Source organism: Chelonoidis abingdonii, chromosome 3 (genome assembly GCF_003597395.2).
Source record: "Chelonoidis abingdonii isolate Lonesome George chromosome 3, CheloAbing_2.0, whole genome shotgun sequence".
In the NCBI taxonomy this organism is placed as follows: Eukaryota; Metazoa; Chordata; order Testudines; family Testudinidae; genus Chelonoidis; species Chelonoidis abingdonii.
Genome location: NC_133771.1, coordinates 211385226 through 211407257, shown reverse-complemented (window position 1 = coordinate 211407257; position 22032 = coordinate 211385226). Strand labels below are relative to the sequence as shown.

Here is a 22032-nt window from a genome sequence, read left to right as displayed (position 1 = left end):
GATTTCTCTGCTCCTGGTGGGGCTGGGTTCTCCTGAGCACTGCTCTCTGCCCCGAGGGGTGATCTCTGAGGCAGCCCTGCGTCTTGCCAGGATGCCCCTCTTGCCCCAGCTGTGCTGAACTCCGATGGGAGGGCTCACGGGGAAAGAGCATGGCCAGGATGGAGAAGATCAGCTCCTGACAGTGCTTGGGCAGCTCACGCTTCAGGAGCAAGAGGAGAGAAGTGCAGGGAACGGCTAGGCCAGACTGGCCTGGGTAATGCGCATTCTCTGGCTGCTTCCCATCCTCTGTCCCCACCATTGTCAACACTTGTCCCCTCCTGCTCACGTTCTGCCCCCATTGCCTGATCTCAATCCCGATCTGTTTAACCCTGCCCCTGTGGTAGGGCTGCCACCTCTGAAGTACCAACCAGGGGCATGATCTGAGCCCCTAAAGAGAGGCAGCTGGTAGCATGTACTGAGCACCGGGCAGATCTCAGGGTGTGAGGCCTTTGAGGTGCAGGAGGTCAGATCACAATGGTCCCTTCTGGCCTTTAAAGTCTGAGTCTGAGATTTCCCAGGACAGTGGTCTCAAAAAAGGGAAGAGTCTGGTGGCAGCCCTACCCTGCAGGCAGCTCTATGGCCTGCTTTGCCCTCCCCCACCCCCCTATTATCTATCTGGGCCCAACACTACTTTTTCATTGGGGTGGGTGGGGGAAGAAGAAAGCTCCTCCCCCATACACTGATCTGGGCTGGGACTCCCTGGGGCAGGGGGTCTCCTGGACTGGCTGGGGCTGATTTTGGGGGTTGTGGTGGGTTGTAGAGCCTGCTCCCAGACCAACAATCCCTTCCTTGTTCCTCCCTCTCCCACCCTCACTGCTGGGTGGAAGGGGAAGGGCAGGCTCCCTGCTCCCCCATCTTCTCGAGTCCTTGCTGGGCTGCAGGGTCTCCTGGGCGGCCTCGTGAGCCAGCTGGTGGCAGCCCAGCTTCTCCTCCCCTTCCCCGCCAGGAGAAACAGCGTCCCCTGAGGTGAATTAGTCCTCCGGCTTAAAGCACCAAGAAAGGCAGGGAAGGGAGTAAAGTTTGGAGCCTCTTGCGTCTAGGCCACCACTGGGGAGCTGTGCCTGGTGTCTGAGCGACCTCAGTGAAATGGTAGTTGGCCTCGTCCCACGAACATGTGTCCCTGTCGTACCAACTAGCATTCCTACTGGCGTGCTCACAGAAATCCTGTTACCCTCACTTAAATGCTGCTTACCTCTCAGCCCCAGAGTATGGTAACTGCATGTGCTTTGTTCTGGCCTGGCAAATATGTGGCTGAAGCTAACTTTCGCTTTTTGTGTCAGGTGCCTGGTTGATTTAGGTTATGAGACACCATGTTTGCATGACTTCAAACAGCCACTGTTCACCTTCTCTGTAGACTTGAGATGAGATTGTGCCTGGCATGAGGCTCACCCTTTGGCTAGCGTTCTCCAGAATTTCTTTTTAAAAAATCCCGAAGCTCTTGGCATGCAGTTACTGTAGTTCTGCAGTCCCTCTCTTATAAAAGGCTTCTGGGCTGTGACATAATTTTGCTGCTATTTAACACTTCGATCCCAAGCTGTTTGCTGCCATGCTCCTGTATAAAGAAACTGTCTCAAATCCTTTTCCAGCAAGGCTAGTGGTGGTGGTCTAATGCTTAGAGAAAGCGCTTAGTTTGATAAAATTACATAAACAAAATATCAAGCCAAAAACCCTTTGGTCTGTCTGCTAAAGCTTAAGGTCAGACTCAGCTTTGCTTGCCAGATGTGTTCAACACTTGCGCTTGCAGAATGAAGTGAATGCAGACAAAGTTCAACAAGTCAACTCTTTATCTGGGTGTGTGTTTGGTGGGGGCGCAGTACTGTACCAGCAAATTGAAGCAATAAACAGGGCCTCGTGTAGTCCGTGATGCTTCTTGTGGCACTAACCCTGCTTGAGTCAGCAGTGGGGCTTGAGTCAGCAGTGGGACTTGAACCCAGGAACTAAAACTGAAGGACCAATGCGGTTAATTGGAAGCTGTCTGAGACCCCACCATTTTAATGGGGAACAGGCGCTCTGTGGATGGACAGGAGCCATATTTCCCCTGGTGGCGATGACATACACTCCAGAATCTAGTCGTCCTGGTTGTAGTGAGCTATGGAAATGTGAATGAAGTCTCAGCCTGTGTTTACTACAGGCTCTTCTAAGTCGTCAATTGTAAGTAAAAACAGTAGCGGTTTATGGCTTTGTTTGGTTTTACTCTATTTTGCAATTGTGGATTCTGGTCTGTTGTTAATCTTTTATATGTGTAGTTGCTGGGAATATTTTGATTTTTATATTTCATCTTGGGAAGTTACAGAGATAATTCTTTTACTTTTTTCCTTTTTTTATTAATAGATTCTTTTGTAGAGTAACCTGATTGATTATTTTTGTTTTCCTGTTTCAATCCCAGGGATTGGTGATAACTCACCCATGGACTGGTGGGTGGAGACAAGAGAGGGGAGAGGTAGAATCTCTCTGTTTTCCTTGATCTGTTTGCCTCTTTGGTTGGAGGGAAGGGGACATGCTTTCTTGTATTGTGTTTTAAAAGAGTTTGGAATCGAGTATTCTTCTCAGGATAGCCACAGGGAGGCAAAGTACTGGGAGGTGAGATAAAGAAGGGGGAATTGGTTTATTCTACTGTTTTTAAGAACCCAATGGGATTTGGGTTCTTGGGTCCCCAGGGAAGGTTGGAGAGATCAGAGTGCCCAATAACACTATATTTTTGGGTGGTGCAGTCTATCAGGATCTAAGATGGTAATTTAAGCTTAGTAGGTAATCATCTCAAGTACCCAAATTTTGGTACGCTTAATGTTCAGATTATGGGATTTACCTATGACATTGGTGGTGTGGTGGGTAATAGATAAGTAATCGCAAAAGCCAGTAAGATTTATTATATTTGTTTCTCTGGCGCTCTGTGCATAATCAGTGAGGTGGAGGTCGGTTTTTATATTTTGTCTTAGCCTGACCTTAAAAACCTCTTAAGAAGGAGATTCCCACCACCTCCCTAGCGTAAACCCATTCCAGTGCTTCACACCCTCCTAGTGAAAAAAGTTTTTTCCTAATATCAACCTAAACCTCCCCCACTGCAACTTGAGACTCCATTACTCCTTGTTCTCTCATCTGTGACCACTTGAGAACAGTTCTAGGGATCCCATTCCTCTTTGGAACCCCCTTTCAGGTTAGTTGAAAGCAGCTATCAAATTTCCCCCCTCATTCTTCTCTTCTGCAGACTAATATCCAATCCTCGAGTTCCCTCAGCCTCTTCTCATGAGTCATGTACTCCAGCCCCCTAATCATTTTTCTTGCCCTGCATGCTGGACGTCTTTTTTTTTTTTGTTTTTTTTTTTTTTTTCCCCAATTTTTTCCACATCCTTCTTTGTTTTAGTGCTGGGCCAAAACTGGTACCACATGTACTCCAGATGATTGGCCTCACCAATGTCGAATAAGAGGGAATGATCACTTCCCTCAATTCTGTGCAAATTGCCCCTACTTATACAGCCCAAAAATGCCATTAGCCTTCTTGGCAACAAGGGCACACTGTTGCCTCATATCCAGCTTCTCATCCACTGTAACCTCTAGGTCCTTTTCTGCAGAACTGCTGCCTAGCCACTTGGTCCCTAGTCTGTAACAGTGCATGGGATTCTTCCATCCTAAGTGCAGGACTCTGCACTTGTCCTTGTTGACATGCTCCCCTGCTGCTAGTGTTTCTCAGTGGGCTCTCAAATCTAGCTGTCTGCCATGTAAAATTCTTCAGAGAGCTCAATTCTGGTGCGATGCTGATTCTGTACAAGGCACGTTTACGATCTGAACTGTGGTAGCACCTAGGGATCGTACTAGGTGTTGTATGAACAGAGAAGAAGAAGACAGTCTCTGTCCAAAAGAGCTCACCCATGGAAGTCTGTGTCACGCTCACAGGGCGGTGGCTATCCAGAAAAACACCTTCTGCAAAATTCCAACAACCTTTTTGCTTTCTTTGTTTGGGGGAAAATTCTGCACAGTTTAGTGGGTCCGAGGCAACTTCGCGCATGTTCAGTGTAAAACTATCGAGTACTTCCTTGCTCTCCTTCACTGGCAGGAGGATGATTTTTAAATCCAAATGAGTTGTACAGTGTAACCATAAGAATTCTGTTTCTGAGCCTCCCTCCAGAATCCAGCCAAGATCTAAAATCCTAGTGTTGACTTATAATGCAAATATTTTCTGCGGCTGTGCAGTCAATGGGAGCCAGAACAGGTCAAAACTAGTCACCTGTCCTAGGCTAACGGAATCACTGTGTAATAGCAAGGTGGGTTATTGGCCATAAGGGGGAGAAGAGTGGAAAGAACCAAACTCGTCTGTATCCACCCTAATCATAGAGATTCTTCTCCTCTCCTTGCAAATAGTGAATGTGAAAATTGCAGTGTAGTGTCTTCATTAGAGCCCGAGATGGGTACCCCTCTGACAACACGCTAGCCTCTCTACCTCCTTGCACTCTGGAATCAAACTTCAACTCCTCCTGCTCTAATTAAAGCTGAAAGCCAATAAGTAAGTCCTTACACCTCCTGTTCAGGCCAAGCCATGATCTGGACCTGATTTAATAAGTGGAGTGTGTGAGACTCCGGAAATTACACAGAGCAACAATTCTCTTCTCTTTTTATTGTCCTTCATTAGCCACCCACCCTGCAAATATTTTCTCTAACCCCATCCTAGCTGGTGTCACAAATCTGCTTGTGACCCGTGAGAGTTAATGGAGCAGAGTAGTGCAATGGGACAGCGAAACTAAAGAACAGTGGTGCCGCCTTCTGGTGTGGCTTTCTCACTTGGACACGTGTGTGTAATAGAAAGGTTATTGATCTGGAGAAACTCTAGGATGTCTTATTCCTTTCCCTTAGCTGACCTCATGTTGAACTAGAGTGGCTACAGCACTCAAAACAGCATTCAGAAACAAACAAACATAAGGCTTTGTTGGAGTTGAATAATTCAGATCACCGGTGCTGGCTAATGCTGTGTTAGCATGGGATTGGATGGATGTCCTCTGGCTATAAAATTGCTGAACGCTTAAATGTGTTAGATTGTGACGTGTCTGTTTTTTTTTTAAAGAAAAGTTGCTGAGAATTAAAAGCATCTCCTCTTCTTGAAGGAGCTTGCAGCTGAGAAGGCCAAGACCGTCGCTGTCGAAACCAAGTTGAAAGAGCAGCTGTTGGCACGTGAACAAGAGATTACCGCTGTGCAAGCTCGCATGCAGGCTAGTTACCAGGATCATGTGAACGAAACCCAGCAGTTGCAAGGAAAGGTAGGAGACGCATTCAAAACACAGACTCTCTGCTAGACTTAATCCTGCACTCTGGCAGCACTGCGAGCAGAGATTGGTTTGCAGGGCTTAGTTTCCTTGGAGAGATAAGGTAAACTTCATTCAAAACCCCAAAGGGACCCCCAACTCCACCTGCTTTGGCATGGCTGAAGCTATGACCACTGGTTTTAATATTTGAGTACTTCCCACAGCTGTCCTTCTAAGGAAATACCACTGGAGTTCCCTCTTGGAGTTTAGGATTAATGGATCTTAAGGCTAGAATGAAACAAAGTAACTTTATAAACACTTCTGAAGCTGGAGAAAGTGGCATCCCATTTCCCCCCAAACCCCCAAAATACCTTTCCAAACTTACTTAATTGGGGTAGGGTTAGGTGAGGAGGAGAGGTGAAAGAATCTCTCAGGAACTGCCTAAGATTTAGATCTTGTTACAGAAGTTCCCCCTACTTGATGACTTCTTGGTGTGTGTGTGTGTGTGGGGGGGGTGTAGATGTCCTCCCCCCTTTCTCACATGCTTTATTTTGGGCCCTGCATTTGGTTATAACCAATATGGTAAAAGATGTAATAGAAAGGGAGGACTCTTTAAGAGGGGAAGGGATTTGGGGGCAGAGGGGCCCATCTGTGGAAAGCCAGACTTTTGCTACAGTGTACAAGTGGGGGGGGGGAAATCATGGTTTCTGTGGGTGACTTTAAATAAAGGAAAATTATTGCTGTAGTTTGGGCCCAGAGTGGTGGGCTCCGGAGCCTGCGCGCCATGGGAGGCGTCCCCGTGTACTGACATCCTTGCTCTTCCAGATTCGGACTCTTCAAGAACAGCTTGAGAACGGCCCCAGTACGCAGCTAGCTCGCTTGCAGCAGGAGAACTCGATCCTGCGGGATGCTCTGAACCAAGCCACAAGCCAGACGGAGAGCAAGTAAGAAACTGTGTATTGGTGAATACAGGGACGTGAGCTGCAGACATGGGTCGTCTAGAGTAGCTTTACTACACTGTCTTCCTCCCTTCCAGAAGTCCAACCCGCCAACCACCATAGGGCACATCCAGTGTCCATGAAAGTTAGGCAGCTCCAAGCTTCCTCATCTCTGCCAGTTAGAGCTGGTTGCAAGCTTTCTGTTGAATCATCTGTCTTTTGAAATCAGTTTTGTTTTGTTTTTTTTGATGACTCAGTCTTCTTGAGGAAAAGTGTCTGTGTTGTCTGAAGAAAACATTGGGTTTTTTTGGGGGCGGGGCACTTGGGGAGTGTTAAGTCAATGTTTTCAGCTGGAAAAGCACATGGTCACTATGGTGCTTTGTGGGAGTTGTAGTTCAGGTGCCCCTATTCATGCACAGCCCTCCCTTGATAGGAAGTGAAATTGACACCCAGGCAATATAGTCTGACTGTGGAGCATGGCTGATAGAAGACAGTATGAGCATGAGGTACCCAAACTACAACTCCCAGGAGGCACCAGGGCAGCTCTCCTAGTTTGTTTGTTTTTTTTTCTTCTTCCTGTTAAACTCCTTCATTCTTCTGTGGGTGGGAACCCATTTTCCAGCCAGCATTATTACCGATGTATTGCAAAATGCTGGCCTTCCCCCTCCCCATCAATCTAGTTCTGGAGCAGACTGCTAATTCACACTGAATTATGGGGCAGTTAAACTGTGATGTAAATGATAGACTCCTTCACCCCATCTAACCAGGGCTGGAATTAAGTCCAACTCTGTAACACTCAGCACTGAAATATCATTTTCTGAAGTACAGTAAAATTCAAAATTCATGTAGCTGCCACCTGTGAAGACTAACACACTCCTGGCTCATGCATTGTGATGGGGCTCTTTGTATTTGAGGGGGTCAGAATATTTGGTGATTAAACTTGGATCATTTTTCTAGCTTTATAGTTTCATAGAGTTCACGTCCGGAAGGGACCACTAGATTGGTAAACCATAGGTGTCTTGGTTAATGCAGGTAAATTATAGTGTTCAGTTTCACTCTTCTCAGTGTCTATCTAACCTAGATCTAAAACACCCTAGTTAATTGTCCACCTTGATTTAAAATAACCTTGCATAAGTGATTGATGGAAAATATTGTACTTCCTAATTGGGTTTAAAAAAAAACTCCAATTTTTTTTGGCTGTAGAATAAGAGAAAAGGAAGAGTAACAATAGGGAAACAAGAACTAGCCAGTGCATATTAAACAAATCTCTTTAAAATAAGAGGTCATAGACTATTTAGTTTTTATATAAAAGCTTTAAAGTAATTGTTGACTCAACTCCAAATGCTTAGAGAACTTCCTTTTTATGTCCAGAAGCATAAATCGCCAGATTTTTACATCCTAAGAATGAAACTCCATCTTTTGTAAAGGGGATTTAACTTCATTGTGACTTTTCTTGCTGAAGAGGTTCTCTCCCATGAAGGAGATTACACATTTGGGGAAGCAGGAAAACGACCCATCTCTCAATAGTTGCATCTTAAGTAATGCATTAAAAATATGTTTCAAGTGTACAGGGGCACTGGAACAATTTGTATAGTGGGGGTGCTGAGAGCCATTGAACCAATGTATAAACTCTGTCTAGAATGGAAACCACTTCAAGCCAGGGGGTGTGGCCGCAGCTCTACTTCCAGTACCTATGCAAGTGTAGGATTGAGGCTGAGCTGGAATTATGAGTCTATACAGAAATGTAACTGATCTGTCTGTCGGTCCAGGCAAAATGCAGAACTAGCCAAGCTGCGGCAGGAGTGCAGTAAACTAATGAAAGAGCTGTCTGAAAAATCGGAGACACTTCATCAGGAGGAGCAACAGAAAAAGAACCTGGAGATAAAGGCTGCTGCATATGAAAAACAAATCAACCAACTCCAGGTCAGCACTGTGCCAACAAACCACTGGTTTGTTTTTCTGCTAGTCATGTGGCTTTCTTCTCCGAAGTATCTACCTTTATTGTGGCCACTGCTCAAACAGGGGAAGGGTGGTCTTGTAGTTAGGCATCGGACTGGGACTCTGGAGATCTGGCTGTTTGACCTTGAGCAAGTCATGTAAAGCTTGGTGCCTCAGTTTCCCCTCTATAGAATGGGGATAAAATACAGGTGAATGATGGCATTGTCTGTTTCGAACCAAAGCTGTTTCTTGCTGTCTGTGCAGCATGCGGCACAACAGGGTCCTAATTAAGCTGTGGAGCAGTGGGTGCTATTCCAGTTAGAGCTAGGGGGGAGTTTTTTGATGAAATGTCTTTCTGTCAAAATACTGATTAGCCAAAATGGAAGCTTTACGGGAAAGGATGTTGAGCTTGATGAATTGTTTCCACTGTGGGGGAAGAGACAGTCCAAACGTTGTTCCATTTTGACCTTTTAGAAATGAAATATTTCTGGTTCAAAGCAGCGAGTTTGAAATTTTAAGCTAATTGGTTTAAAAAAAAATTGGCCAAAAGCAAAACAAAAATACTTCTCTGAAATGATGATTCTGGATTTTCAGCTCATGAAAATTGCTACCTTTTTTTTCTTTTCTTCCTCCTGGTCACAGTTCTGGACCGAAACATTTTTTCCCCTACAGCAAGTTTGTGTGGGGCTGGGAACAGTTTCCTGCCCAGCTGTAATGGCCAAACAAGCAGCTAATAATGTGGAATATTTAGACTGTGAATTGGTAAAGGCTTCTTGATAAGGAAGAGTATTGTCTCAGGCCTATTTCTTGCTGAAAAATCCAACCTCTTCACATCCCTTCCCTTCCCCCTCATAGTAGCCTGTACACCATAGACCTACAAGGTGGGCCTATTGCATTACTGATAGAAACTCAAAGGGTGGTACAAAGCATAAAATGGGGGGAGGGGATCTCCATTTAAAAACAAATTCCTCGGGACACCAAAAATGCGGTTGATGATAAACCTAGGGTTGATTTGATCGGCCTTAACACCACGCAGCCGGGCCCGTTTCTATTCTGATGGAAACTAGTGGTCAAACTGACCGTTGGCCGCATTCACCCCCTGCAGCTTCTTCCCTGTCCCAGAGAGTGTCAGTTGCCACCAGAAAGACAAGCCTAGCCTGACATGAGGTCAAACCAACTAAAAACACTATTTGTGTAATGGGGGGTTAACACTGAGTGCTGCTGAAGATACCTGACGCTGGTCAGAAGTCATCTGGCACATTAGTGCTGTCCTCACATTAAACTGCCATACCCGTGATTCTCTTATTCCTGTATCCTACTTCAGACGGGGGCTGCCACAAGATGTCTCAGGGGAAGATTGAAGAATCCTGCATAAGCAATTGGGAGATAATCTGCCCCCAGGGAAAATTCCCTCCTGACCCCAGTACTCCAAGGGCTGGTGCTCGCCCTGGAGCATGAGAGTTTACAACCCTGCCTAAGCTCTTGTTTGACTTTTAAAATAACTCTGCGTATTCTCAGCCATATAAATGTCCAACCCAACTGTGTCACTGCAGCACAGAGCGGTTCAAAGTGACGCATGACTTGGGCGCCCTAGAACAATGATTGCCATCCGCTTGATAACAGGAGCATCATAAAAATAGTTCCACTGTGAAACTTACTGGCAATGTGCCTCTCGTGTGAGGGGGTTCATGATACGAAATGTACCAGAATGCTCTCACACCAGGGACTTTGCACTCTGTCTATCTCAACCTCTGCTCTATCTGAGCTTGTTTACCTGCAGATAAGTGAGAAAACTGGTTTTGCATTACTGATGAGGAATGTTTTCCTGTAGACTGGATTTTTAGTTTTTGGTAGCTTTTGTGACCACTTGGGAGGCGCTTAAACACTATAGGGCTGGGTGTCAATATAAGCCGTGGATACGTGGCATGTCGCGTATGGACCGAGTAACCTACAACCTTAATATCGCTCTGCTATAAACTCCCTCCTCTCTACTGAGATATGATTTGATGTCTTTGATAGCTCCCAATTCAGAACAGGCTCCTCCCAATATGCATTAGTACATGTACAAAGCATGCGCACTTCTGTTGAACTGTGCGCTTACCCAGCTGGAGAAAGATTGAATGGAACTGGGGAATGGGTCAAGTCTCAGGAGGGAGCTCCTTTGTAGTGGCCACAGGGGCTCAGGCATGCAAGCTTGAGGGCCACATGGCTACCAGACAAACACAGGTCTCTTGACACGTAACACTGGCCTCTCTGCATGATCTGCAACTCAGCCTACCTGCTGCATCCTTTAATGTTAACAAAACAATGACAACCTGGCTGAAATATTTCCAAGTGAATCATCTCCGTATCACCATGTTGCCTTAAATTAGGGTATCTTTATAGGGAAAGAGAGCTAGTTGTGACCATGGCTGGCATGTAGATATGTTGTGTGTATGTAGATCCTGTCTTGGAGATTGAGTCAGTCTCAAGTGACTTAGGCTCTCAAGTGACTTAAGAACTTTTAAGTGTTGCCCACTATCTGAGCTAAGTTTGTGTGGTTGCACCATGTTGTCATCCCTCTGAAAAGCTTTCAGTTTCAGATATGTACTTTTAAAATCTGCCTCCCTGCTGGCAGCTGGAGGAACAGGACAGATGGAAGGGAGTGTTGGCCACAGATCGCCATAACTTTATCCTCCCTGGGGTTTCTCATCGGAAAGTGGGTAGGGGAGGAGAAATGAAGAGAGTTTCTCTTTTAGCATGATCATCGCATTGTTTGCTCTTGTGCCTCCACGAAGGGCCGGCCAGTGCGTGCTCTTCTCTTGCCACTTCTTGATGTGGAAGGATTGTATCAAACCACACAGAAAAATCCACTGAGCCGAACACACTCAACCGTAATAACGTATCGAGTACCTCTGTTCCTAGCTGGCTGAATTCTATAGCTGCGTGTGCCATTGGCAAGCAAAATAAGCAGGACCTCCTTACCATGGGGAGCAAATGCCCTTCCCCTGGGAACCCTGCCCCCTGAAGGGGTGAGAACGGGCAGCAAAAACACAGTAACTGCGGGGCCGGGGTAAAGCATGAGACATTGGTACCAAAATAGACAGATCCTAGGCTAGGAAGGCTCTGGCCAGTCCCTCGAATTGTTCCCAGCACAGGAATGCAGGGCGGAGATTTCAGCATGGACCATGCTCCCTACCCCGCTGGCTAGGTAAGCAGCAGTGTCCTGTGCCAGCTGGAGCTTTGGGCTTGACTTTAAAGGAGTGAAGCCCCCAGAGAGACACACTGCTTCAGAATGAGAATTCCCCTCACTGCAAAAAACGCTCATTCAAAAGAAGCAAACATTTCTGATCACTCCATCGAGAATCTTCCCAACAGGAAACATTTTTCAATAAGACTTTTTTTGGACCAGCCCTAAATATCAGATGCACAAACTCTGCATACCTGACATTCATGTGGAATTTCCCTGGTCGTGCATGAATAGCTGGATGCACTTGCATCCCTAGCTATCCGGCTTGTGACATGCTGGAAATCGTAGGTCTGCTTCAAAAATCTCATCCTAGGAATATACAGTAACAAGCATGGTCCAAAACTGAGGAATAGGGTGGGGGCAGTGTACACAGAATGACGTTGCCATCAGCTTAGGGAAGAAGGAGGCTGCTGACATATTCGTGTTCCTCCAATCCAAGCACCGTGCCTGTGGACACTTCCTGCCTGGAGAATGCTGCGGGAAGACTGGGTTTCAAACCCTGGATTACAGACCGGGCTGGAACTGGCAGACGTGCAGTGGGGCTGCTCTCTCTAGCACTGTCTCACTTTTGATTTTCTCTTCTTCATGCAGACTTCTCAAAAAGAAACTGAGGCGACGCTGCAGAAGAGGCTGGATGAAGTAAGCGAGGAGCTCCGCAAATCCCAGACCAGCTACAAGAACCTGCTGGCGGAGATGGAGAAGGCGAAGGACCAGCAGCAGAGCATTGCTGGTGAGAGGACGCTGCATGGACGCCCAGGGTGTGCGCATGCTCTGACCTGGGCTCGATGGGGCCCTTAAGTGCGGTCTTAGCCTCGCAAATGCTATCGCGTTTGTTTCTGAAGCTGAACAGGGCAGGCCTCTGTGTCTGAGTTTCGGCAGCTGGTCCAGCGGAGTGGGGAAAATCCAAGGGTGATCATTTGGTGGCCTGTGGGTGCTGCTGGTGAAGTGCTGAGAACAGGAGTGGGGACAATTGGGCTCTTGTGGGGAGCTTGGGAAGGGTGGTCCAGAGAGGGGCAGCTGCACTAGCGATGTTGAATACGTGAGAAGATGGGAAGTTCCCAATTTTAGCCTCTCTGAGGCTCCATCCTGCCTGGTCGAGGGTGTTGTGCTAAGGGTCTGACTCTCAGAGCTGAAGCGCTGGTGAAGTCGCTGCTTTGTATGAAGTGCTGTGGCGCAGTCACAGTTATACTCCTGCCTCGGGGTGGCAGTTGGGTGACTCAGCTGCCTGCATGTTGAAGTCTGCGTGTAAGTCCGGATAGGAGCGGCACCAGGGTTTTGGCGCCCTAGGCGGGAGTCCTTCCACGCTCCCGGTCCTTGGTGGCAATTCTGTGGCGGGGGGGGTCCTTCCACGCTCCTGGTCTTTGGGGCACTTCAGCGGGGGGTCCCAGAGCAAGTGAAGGACCCACCGCAGAATTGCTGATGATGACCCAGAGCGCATGAAGGACCCCCTGCCGTTGAATTGCCGCTGAGGGCAGCAAAATGCTGCCCTCCCAAATCCTGGTGCCCTAGACGACCACCTAGGTTGCCTAAATGGAAGCGTCGGCCCTGAGTCTGGATCTCCGACATGCCTCTCCTCTACCTGCAGCCTGTGCCATTCAGCTGGCACAGGTTTTGGTATGGTAGATCCTCCACTCCCCCTTGCACTAGAGGACAACAAGTGCGTGCTCCCTGCTGTATCGCGCACAAGGACCTGAACGTTAAAGCCAATACTTGGGGTGTGTTTTTTGGCCAACCATATTGTCGAAAATCCATCACTCTCTCACTGAAATGAGAGCTACAATCAAACACGAGCATTCTTCTGGGTGAGCCTGCAAATAACCGTCCGTGGTGCCTGATCTCTCTGCACGTGTTCTTTCCCTGTCTGCCCTGGACCTTGCTGTCTGAGACATGCTCACGATCCAAAGCCCTGTCATCTGTAGGGCTAACTTTAGCTCCAGGCGCCTGTGTTCTCTCTCCCTCTTTGAATTTGTACACAGCTATCTTGTCTCTTTCTCCTCTACCCACTGTCCTCTGGCAGAGTCTGAAGCCAAGCTGCTGTCCTATGAAGCAGAGGTGAAAAGTAAATCAGAGGAGCTGAGCAGCCTGAAAGTGAAGCTGCTAGAAGCCAGCTCTGAAAACAAGCAACTCGCGGAGAGGATCAAATCCATTGAAGCTCTCCTGGAGGCAGGCCGTGCGAAGGAAGTGGAGAAAGATGCAGACTTGCAGGTCAGAGGCTTTGCTAACATCCTAGCACCATGGTGGTGGTCCCTACATCTGATGGGGAGAGCAGGCCTGGGATGAAGGGTGACTTATAGCATTGCATGCACCATAAGCGTACTGGAGATAGGGCTGGGGGGCTGTCCTGTCTTGTGTTTCTAATGCATGTAGTAAAGGCAACCTCTGTCTAACTTTCAGGCAGCTAATCAAGCAGAAATGAGCCAGCTGCAGCTAAGGTAAGACTAATGAATATACCGATCTCTGTCTGTGCTAAAAGGCTGCAACAAAGGCATATGGGCTGGGTCACGTGAGCTGTTCATGTGCTGACATTGCTGGGGCACGGTCTCCGGTCTGCTGCCACTAGAAGGCACAGTTACATCTAACTGACTTCTGGCAGGTATAGACCATGGAAATGTTGCATCAAACACTGGCCTATAACAACGGCTAGTCTATTTTGAAGTGACGCTTTTTGCAAATGCACATACAACTGAAGACCTCCGGTGCCTTTTTAGAGCTGACTGCATTGTAGTTCCGTAAAAGCTTCCTGTTCTTGAGAGATGCTGAAGTAGAGGCCAATTTTGCGTCGATCAAAATGAAGTTTGCCCGCCAATCAGAGCAACTTCTCAATACCCTTTTTAAAAACATCCAACAAACGGATTGCAGACTTCCGAAAATAAATAGATGGGCCTGACTTTTCAGACTGGCTTTATGTCCACAAACACCATTGACCGACCGAGAACACCAATCGCTTACCTGAGTGTCTCCATACAGCTCTAAGAGCCTTGGCCCAAAACTTTCAGAAGGAACTAGTGATTTTGAGTGCTTCAGTTTTTGGGTGGCTCCTTAAAAGGGACCTATAGGTGGGTGCCCGATGCTGCTGGGAAAACCAGGCTCCCTTTAAGGTCCCAAGCTGATGGACAGAAACTATGGCACCCAAGTAACTAGTCGTTTCTGAAGATTTGGGCCCTTTGCTCTCAGTAGCCATTTTTGAAAACTCTTTGTCTAGTTTAATTTCACACACAGGTGAGCTAAGAGCAGTTTCAAGTCCTGTATCTCCCCCTACAGAGTTCATGGCTTGACAAATTGCACTCTTGTTTTGAATGCTTGTTTTCCTTTCCTGGTGCCGTTTTGAAGACCCACCTAGCCAGTTTCTCCTGTCTAATTAGCTGATGTCACAGGGGGAAATGGTACAGGTAACTGTAGTCAGCAAACTAGTTCTAACTTGAGCAATGGTATTCTGTTCTCCCCAAAAAATCTGCATGCCATTTGCTTTGGGGAAAGATTTTTGTTTTGTTTTTATTTTAAAATAAAGAGAGCCCCAAAACACATTGGTGCATATTTGGTGGAATCTCCATCATTGGGGATTTGTAGGAGCAGGTTGAACAAACACCTGTCGGGGTGGTCTAGATAATACTTTGCCCTGCCATGAGTGCAGGGGACTGGACTAGATGACCTTTCGAGGTCCCTTCCAGTCCTGTGGTTCTCTGTTGCTGCTGGCACAGTCTAGCTGCATGTCACTGGGGTCTGCAGGGACTTCTGGCGCTACATTGCTGTTCTGTTAGCACTCTGGGGTGTGTGCGGGAATTGGATCATGACTGCTGAGAGCCTCAGAGATGAGCACCACTCCAGACACACCCTCTTGTTTCATTGCAGACTTCAAGCGAAGGCTGACCAGGTCTCCTCGCTCGAAAAGGAAGCTCTGGAGCTGAGAGAGATAATCGAACAGCAGAAAACAAAAAACAACGTGAGCGACTGGATGAGCTGAACTCTCGTTCTGCCAGCGCAAACCTGAACAAACCCCTGGCTTGCACTTGACCAGCAATTGGGTTTTAAAAGTTGCCCGATAAAATTTTAAAATGTAGCGCTGGGCAAGTCAAAGGCCTAATTTCTGTGTGCCCTGAGGGACGCTCATCTCTATCCTAGGCGCCTAGGCTACTGTTACTCTTGCTAGGAGAGAAACTGACTGACTTCCGAGTAGCAGAAAGTGAAGTCTTCGGTGGGGGAGTCTGACAGAGGAACGAACGAAGTTGCGGTCTGGCTCTGGCAGCCCTCTGGCTGAGTGGGGGTGGAGAAGGGATTCCAGCTAGCCAAGCGGCGTCTGTAGGCTTAGTGTCTCCATCCCATGAAGGAACACTAGGAACAAGGGCTGGAGTTCACCGTGGGAGTGGGTGAACCACTGAGGCAGCCTCCCGCCCCCCTTTGATGTGGATCCATAACTTCCAATAGTGGCAAGTAACATCATGCTAAACAAACCTTGTGGTGGTCTCCATGGCAGTGTGTGGCTTATTCCTGCATGCGTCTGTCCCAACAGGATCTTCGCGAGAAGAACTGGAAAGCAATGGAGGCTTTGGCCTCAGCTGAGAGAGCACATGAAGAAAAACAGCTTTCTTCCACAAAAGCAAAGGTGAGTCTTGCTTCAATCACTAACAAAGTGGGGCTGTTCTTTGGAGCTGTATTCTGCTGCCAGGGAGCAGCTACGGAATTAGGACCCTGTTCAGTTTCTAAACTGAATTTTAGCAACTCTCTGTTTGCACAGATTCTATTTAAAACCCATGATTAACCTCTGTGCATGTTGACCCCTTAGAGCTCTTCTAAAAAAAAGTTTGCCACAATTGTTTTTCCTTGGGGCTTGATCCTGCAGCCTCCACACATGGTGAAGGAACAGGGCAGAGAGACTATTGAGCGCTGCAGTGAAATGATCTTTTCGACGGTAGTCTCCTGTAACTTACCCGCCTGAACTCTTTGAAAACAAACTTTGTACAGAGCTGTTGGTGTTTTCCCCTCTCAATATTTATGGGGTTAATGTCCCTGGGGAAGGTGGCGATGTTACAACATTCTGTAAATGTTATGATGAAAGGAAGATGACTCAAATGGCTCGTCAATATTTCCGCATTTCTGACTCCTCCAAAGATGTGCAGCGTCACTGCCCAGGATGCTGACATACTCAGATGTACATACAGGCATCTCAGAATGGGAACTTGCCTCCTCCGTTCTTGCATAATTAGCCTCGTGGAGATTTGTGCAAGTTTTGTTGTTTTTGGCTCTTTTCCCCTCCCCTCTTCCACAGTGACGTATTGACTACAAAACAAAGGCCAGGCCCTCAGCTTTGTGTAAATCAGCATCATGCTGTTGACATCTGTGAAATTAGAACAGCTGGGATCTGTCCTCAGCTGAAAGGTGCTGGCGTAAGTTTAGTTCATGAAAAACCTATGTTCTCTCTTTCAGGAAGATTTGGAGCAGCAGCTTAATGCAATTCAGACGCAAACAAAGCAGACGCTGCTTTCTCTCTTCCCACAGATCACTCTAGTTCCACAGCAGGTAGGCACTGACCTTCCCATACTTTTGGAAGGTGATCAGACAGCTGTGCCAGTGAAGGAATGGGATAGACCAACTGATGCTCTATTTTTATTTGTTTAATCAGGCTTATGAGGAGTGGCTACAGGAATTTAAAAAGAAGAGTCTGGGAATTTTAAAGCAGCAGACAGCTAAAACAGAATCTCTTGTAAGTGATTTCTTCAGGACTGGACAGCCACGCCCCAAACATCTTGCTTTCTGTGGACATTGGGTGTAAGGCTTAGCAGCTACAAACAAACATCAAATCTAGCAGCTGCTATTGGGGGGGGGTGTGGTGCGGTGAGAAGGGGGAACCTATAAAACTCCTTTTTCTTTCAGGATTCAGCACTTAAATTAAAAGAAGCAGAAGAGGCGCAGAGCACTTTACAAGCAGAATGTGAGCAGTACAGAACTATTCTTGCTGAGACGGTAGGTTAAGCCATTCAGGCCATTTCTCTTTTTCACTGAAAGTATCACTCCACCTTTCTTGCCACTGACTTGGTAACTGCCAATCCGTGCCTGTAGTCTCTCAAGACATTGTACAGATGTGATGCATGTGAATCTTGCAGCCTTTGTTTGGAGGCTTTCACAGAGATTGGTTAAAAATATTTCTCTCCGTTTCACTGTCCGATTACATCTAACATTCTTATTTCTGAGTATTCACAATAGAACTGCCCTTGTAAATTCTACGGCTCTGGTACCGTGTGGTCTGAGAACATCCTGTGAAAGGGGTGGTCTGGAGCAAGTAGAGGCAGGATGGTGGTGTGACGTTGCACTCCATATGATTTTAGAAAAATTTGATAATGAGTGAATATAATATAACTGGAATATGCTTCATGCTAAAGGTCTCTTGTAAGGTATCATTACAAAGCTTTATTGTCTACTGAATGTGGTCATCCTATTTGTATAATGGTATCACTCTTGTATCTGAAACTAGAAATATGAAGTATAACTCTGAGGGCCTATTGTAATTATGCAAAGTGTGGACCGTTAATGGTGGTTTGGAATCTTAATGGCTTCCATTAACCAGGACAATTGTCTGGATGGCTCTGTTTGCAGGCAGGCCTTCCTGTGAGTCAGGCTGGGAGGAATGAAGGCTTGACGTCTTACAGTGACATGTGATCATGTCACGTGAACTGGAATCCATCTTTAACTTGGTGCTTTTCTGGTGGGGCTGGGGGTGGGAACCCAGAGAGGGACAAAGAATTCCTGCCTTATGCAAAAGATATATAAGTGGGTGGAAGAGAACAAAGGGGGAAGAGGAGCCATCATGAGGAATCCCCTAGCTACCACCTGAGCTGGAAGAAGAGCTGTACCAGGGGAAAATTGTGTCAAGCCTGGAAGGTGTCCAGTCTGAGGAAAAAACTTACTGAAGCACCTCTAAGGGTGAGATTATCTGTATTCAGTTTGATTAGACATAGATTTGTGCATTTTATTTTATTTTGCTTGGTGACTTACTTTGTTCTGTCTGTTACTACTTGGAACCACTTAAATCCTATTTTCTGTATTTAATAAAATCACTTTTTACTTATTAATTCACGCAGAGTATATATTAATACCTGGGGAGGCAAACAGCTGTGCATCTCTCTCTATCAGTGTTATAGAGGGTGAACAATTTGAGTCTATCCTGCATAAGCTTTATACAGGGTAAAATGGATTTATTTGGGGTTAGACCCCTTTGAGAGTTGGGAATCTAAGTGTTAAAGACCGGAACATTTCTGTAAGGTGCTTTCAGGTAAACCTGCAGCTTTGGGGCAAGTAATTCAGACCCCGGGTCTGTGCTGGAGCAGACGGGAGTGTCTGACTCAGCAAGACAGGGTGCTGGGGCCCCGAACTGGCAGGGAAGGCGGGGATAGTAGTAGTCTTGGCACATTGGGTGGCAGCTCCCAAGAGGGTTTCTGTGATCCAACCTGTCACAGGTGTAGTGGATAAGGTGCTGCCTAGGGCCAGGTCTACATTACCGCCTCTGGGGGAGGTGGATTAACTGTGCTGATGGGAGAAGCTCTGCCATTGGCTTAGTAGGGTCTTCACTATAGCACTGTACATGAAGACAAGCCCTAAGAGGTGGGGGACCTGGGTTCTCTTCCTGACTCTGATGCTGATGTACTGTGACCTTGGGCAAGTCAATTCCCCCCTTAATACCTCCGTTCCCCACATACCCGTTATCAGGTGCTTGATACAATGTGAGAATACGCCCAGCAGTACGGGTCCCTTCCTCCCCTAGCTTTGCAGAGACAGTCCAGTGCTGAGTCCAGCAGGAGGCTGCTTTTGTAAAGAACCTAGAACCCAAGCTGACCTATTGATTTCAGTGGAAACTGGACCATGCCCATAACTTCCTGCCTTGACAGCAGTTTTTTGAATGCCTGCCTTGAATGCTCTGCCCCTGTGAGCCTTCCCCTCTCTGCCTGCCCAGCCTCACACCTCTATCCCTTCTCCCTCGGCAGGAAAGAATGCTCAAAGACCTGCAGAAGAGCGTGGAGGAGGAGGAGCATGTGTGGAAAGCAAAGCTAACGGTGTCGGAAGAGGAACTGCAAAAGGTGCATCCTAAAGAGTCTCGCCTGTGTGTGAGCAGGAATTCCTGAGGGCTGGCTGCCTATAGGTGCTGGAAACCAATGGACTGGTGACGGGTCTAACCCTGTAAATAACAAAGGGATCCTAATGATCCCTTCTGGCCTCAATCTATGAAAGGCGAGAGCTTTAGAGGTCCCTTGCTAGGGAGGGGCACAGCGTTAAAAGGCACTAGGGTTGAACTTGGTGTAAAAACACCATCTTCTGAAATAAAGGTAAACTCCAGGGCGATACCACGTCCGTTGCCCTCTGCAATACTGCGTGTGCACATGCTGAAAGGTGAGAAGGAAAGAAGCCCTCTGTATAATCTTCTGCCTCCCTGAGATCCTGACACACACATTCTGCCTCTTGAGCTGGTGACAGTATTCCATTACTTACCTTACAACATTCGCATCCAAGCTCAGGAATCAAACTCCAGCACCTCCACCCAATCCAGGGGAGGCTGGAAAGCCACCTGAACGTTATGTACCAATGTACGTTGCCAAAGAGTCACAGTAGTACGTCAGCAGCCCGCCCTTCCCCCCGTCGCTAGTCTGCCCCCCCCCCTCCGCCTACATCTCCTGAGGGTACTGCAGAATCAGAGGAGGGGGTTGGAAGGGGTGGCGTGGGGGCAGAGCCAGAGGTTGAGCAGTGAGCACTCCCCAGCCCATTGGAAAGTTGGCGCCTGTAGCTCCAGCCCCGGAGTTGGTGCCTATGCAAGGAGCTGCATGTGGCTCTGGAGCCACAGGTTGGCCACCCCTGCTTTAGTGAGTGTGGGAATGAAGGGGTGTTGCTGATCTCTTATTTCTTAGCTGATGTTCCTGAGAACCTGCCTGGGCACACTACAGTATAAAGGAATTTAAAATATCCCTCTGAAAAGATTTTACACTGAAAAGTAACTAAGCATAGCATTGTGGAGTTCAGTATTTGTGTCAAATAGATAATGTTAAATTTCCTCTGGTTAAAAGGAGTGTGTGTAATTCTCACTCCCGTAAACACCAGAGTTTTGAGAAAAGCTGGCTTCTTTTCTTTGGTGGTGGTGCATGAAATCAAGATTCTGCTGGCCATATTATGTTCTTTCTTGCCCGTATATGTAACGTGAAGTTGATGAGGTTGCAGGGATGTAGCTGAGCATAATATGGCCAACAGATTTGTCATGGCTGGTGACTAGAGTTGGTCAAGAAATGATGTTTTCCTCCTGAAAAACAAAAATTGTGAGTGGTGGGTTTTTTTGTGTTTAATTTTCCTTTGAGGTTTTCACTGAAAAACACAAACTTCAAAAATGTTCAGTTTAAAACCAAAAAAATTTCAGATTTTTTTAAATTTTATTTTATTTTTTGGATTCTTCGGCAAAAATTTCAGTGCCCTCAAAAAGCCACTTTTTGCATCAAATGCGGCCAACAGAAAACATTCTATTGATGTCAGTGGTGACTCGCTAGAAGGGAGGAACCCAGCTTGACTCTCAGATCCTTTGATTAATTTGCAGGGATGACTGTATCGTCATTCTTATTTGGATGCTGTTAGTAAAGGTCCCAATCCTGGATCAGGAGCCCAGTTGTGCCAGGTGCTGTATGAACACAACAAATGGTCTCTTCCCTCAAAGAGTTTGCAGGGTAACTCCACTGTGCCATTTTTAGTCGCTTGTAAGAGACGTTTTAGAGGAGAGTCTAAGCTGAGAAATACTGCTTACTAACACTTTTTATTTCTTTCTTTTCCATTTTTTGGGGGGTCAATGCTTGGTGTAGTCACAAGTCCGAGTGAAATCTCTTGCAGAGGCTGTGGACCAGCTGAGGGTAGAGCTCCAGAACACAGATCAGGTATGGACATTCTCACCTACTCCAAAAGGAAAAGGTACTGATTTCTGCTGCACCCCAGGAACTTCCCTTTAATGTTGCCAGGAGAGAGGCGATTATTTCTTCTCAACCCCTCCGGGGGGAGGTCAGGAGAACTGGTCTTGTTGGTCTAGAGAGGCTAGATATGCAAACAGATGAACGCCTGCATCATTACTGATTAAATCACCGTGCTCTCCTTGTTTTAATCAGCTGAAGGAATATACTTCTCTTCTGGAAGCACAGCTGGAAAATCAATTGGAAACGGCCAATTCCGAACGCCAGAACTACACAAAAGAAGTTGAAGCAGTAAGTGTTGGTCATTTCTTTGGGGCAGGTGGGGAGAGACTAAAGCTAATCAGGGCCAGGAATCTCCAGAGCTGTAGTCCAGTTTGCTAGCCACAAGCTTCATCCTTCCCCCTTGGAGAATACTTAAGGTGATGTCTGCCCAGTGTGACAAAGTTCCTCCTCTACCTTGGTGGGTCCTGTGCTTATTGGCGGATTTGCTTGTCTCACAGATTCACCACGTGGGTCGGGAAACAGCCCAGAGACCTTCCCCTCTGGTAGAAACCACAATCCAGATCAATTCCTCTTGTCTGATCAGGAGTTGGGAGGTTTGGGGGGAACCTGGGCCCGCCCTCTACTCCGGGTTCCAGACCAGGGCGCTGTGGGTTGCAGCTATCTAGAGTGCCTCCTGGTACAGTTGCACGACAGCTACAACTCCCTGGGATACTTCCCCATGGCATCCTCCC

The 22032-nt window shown here is 47.0% G+C and overlaps 2 protein-coding genes across 3 annotated transcripts in view; one reads left to right on the top strand and one right to left on the bottom strand.

Annotated features, from left to right (window-relative positions):
• Positions 1-9878, bottom strand: part of BANF2 (BANF family member 2) — a 50962-nt gene extending 41084 nt beyond the window's left edge. The window contains exon 1 of the mRNA XM_032795870.2: positions 9805-9878. The gene's annotated coding sequence lies outside the window, so the exon portion shown is untranslated. The remainder of the gene's footprint in view (positions 1-9804) is intronic.
• Positions 1-22032, top strand: part of RRBP1 (ribosome binding protein 1) — a 56287-nt gene that overhangs the window by 20162 nt on the left and 14093 nt on the right. For both annotated transcript variants that reach the window (XM_032795865.2, XM_032795864.2), the window contains exons 3-16: positions 5093-5285; positions 6096-6214; positions 7978-8131; positions 11967-12105; positions 13393-13580; positions 13770-13807; positions 15225-15315; positions 15883-15975; positions 16797-16889; positions 16993-17073; positions 17244-17333; positions 19349-19441; positions 21197-21268; positions 21494-21589. In XM_032795865.2, coding sequence (XP_032651756.1) covers positions 5232-5285; positions 6096-6214; positions 7978-8131; positions 11967-12105; positions 13393-13580; positions 13770-13807; positions 15225-15315; positions 15883-15975; positions 16797-16889; positions 16993-17073; positions 17244-17333; positions 19349-19441; positions 21197-21268; positions 21494-21589 — 1401 coding nt within the window. In that variant the 5' untranslated portion in view covers positions 5093-5231. The remainder of the gene's footprint in view (positions 1-5092; positions 5286-6095; positions 6215-7977; positions 8132-11966; positions 12106-13392; positions 13581-13769; positions 13808-15224; positions 15316-15882; positions 15976-16796; positions 16890-16992; positions 17074-17243; positions 17334-19348; positions 19442-21196; positions 21269-21493; positions 21590-22032) is intronic.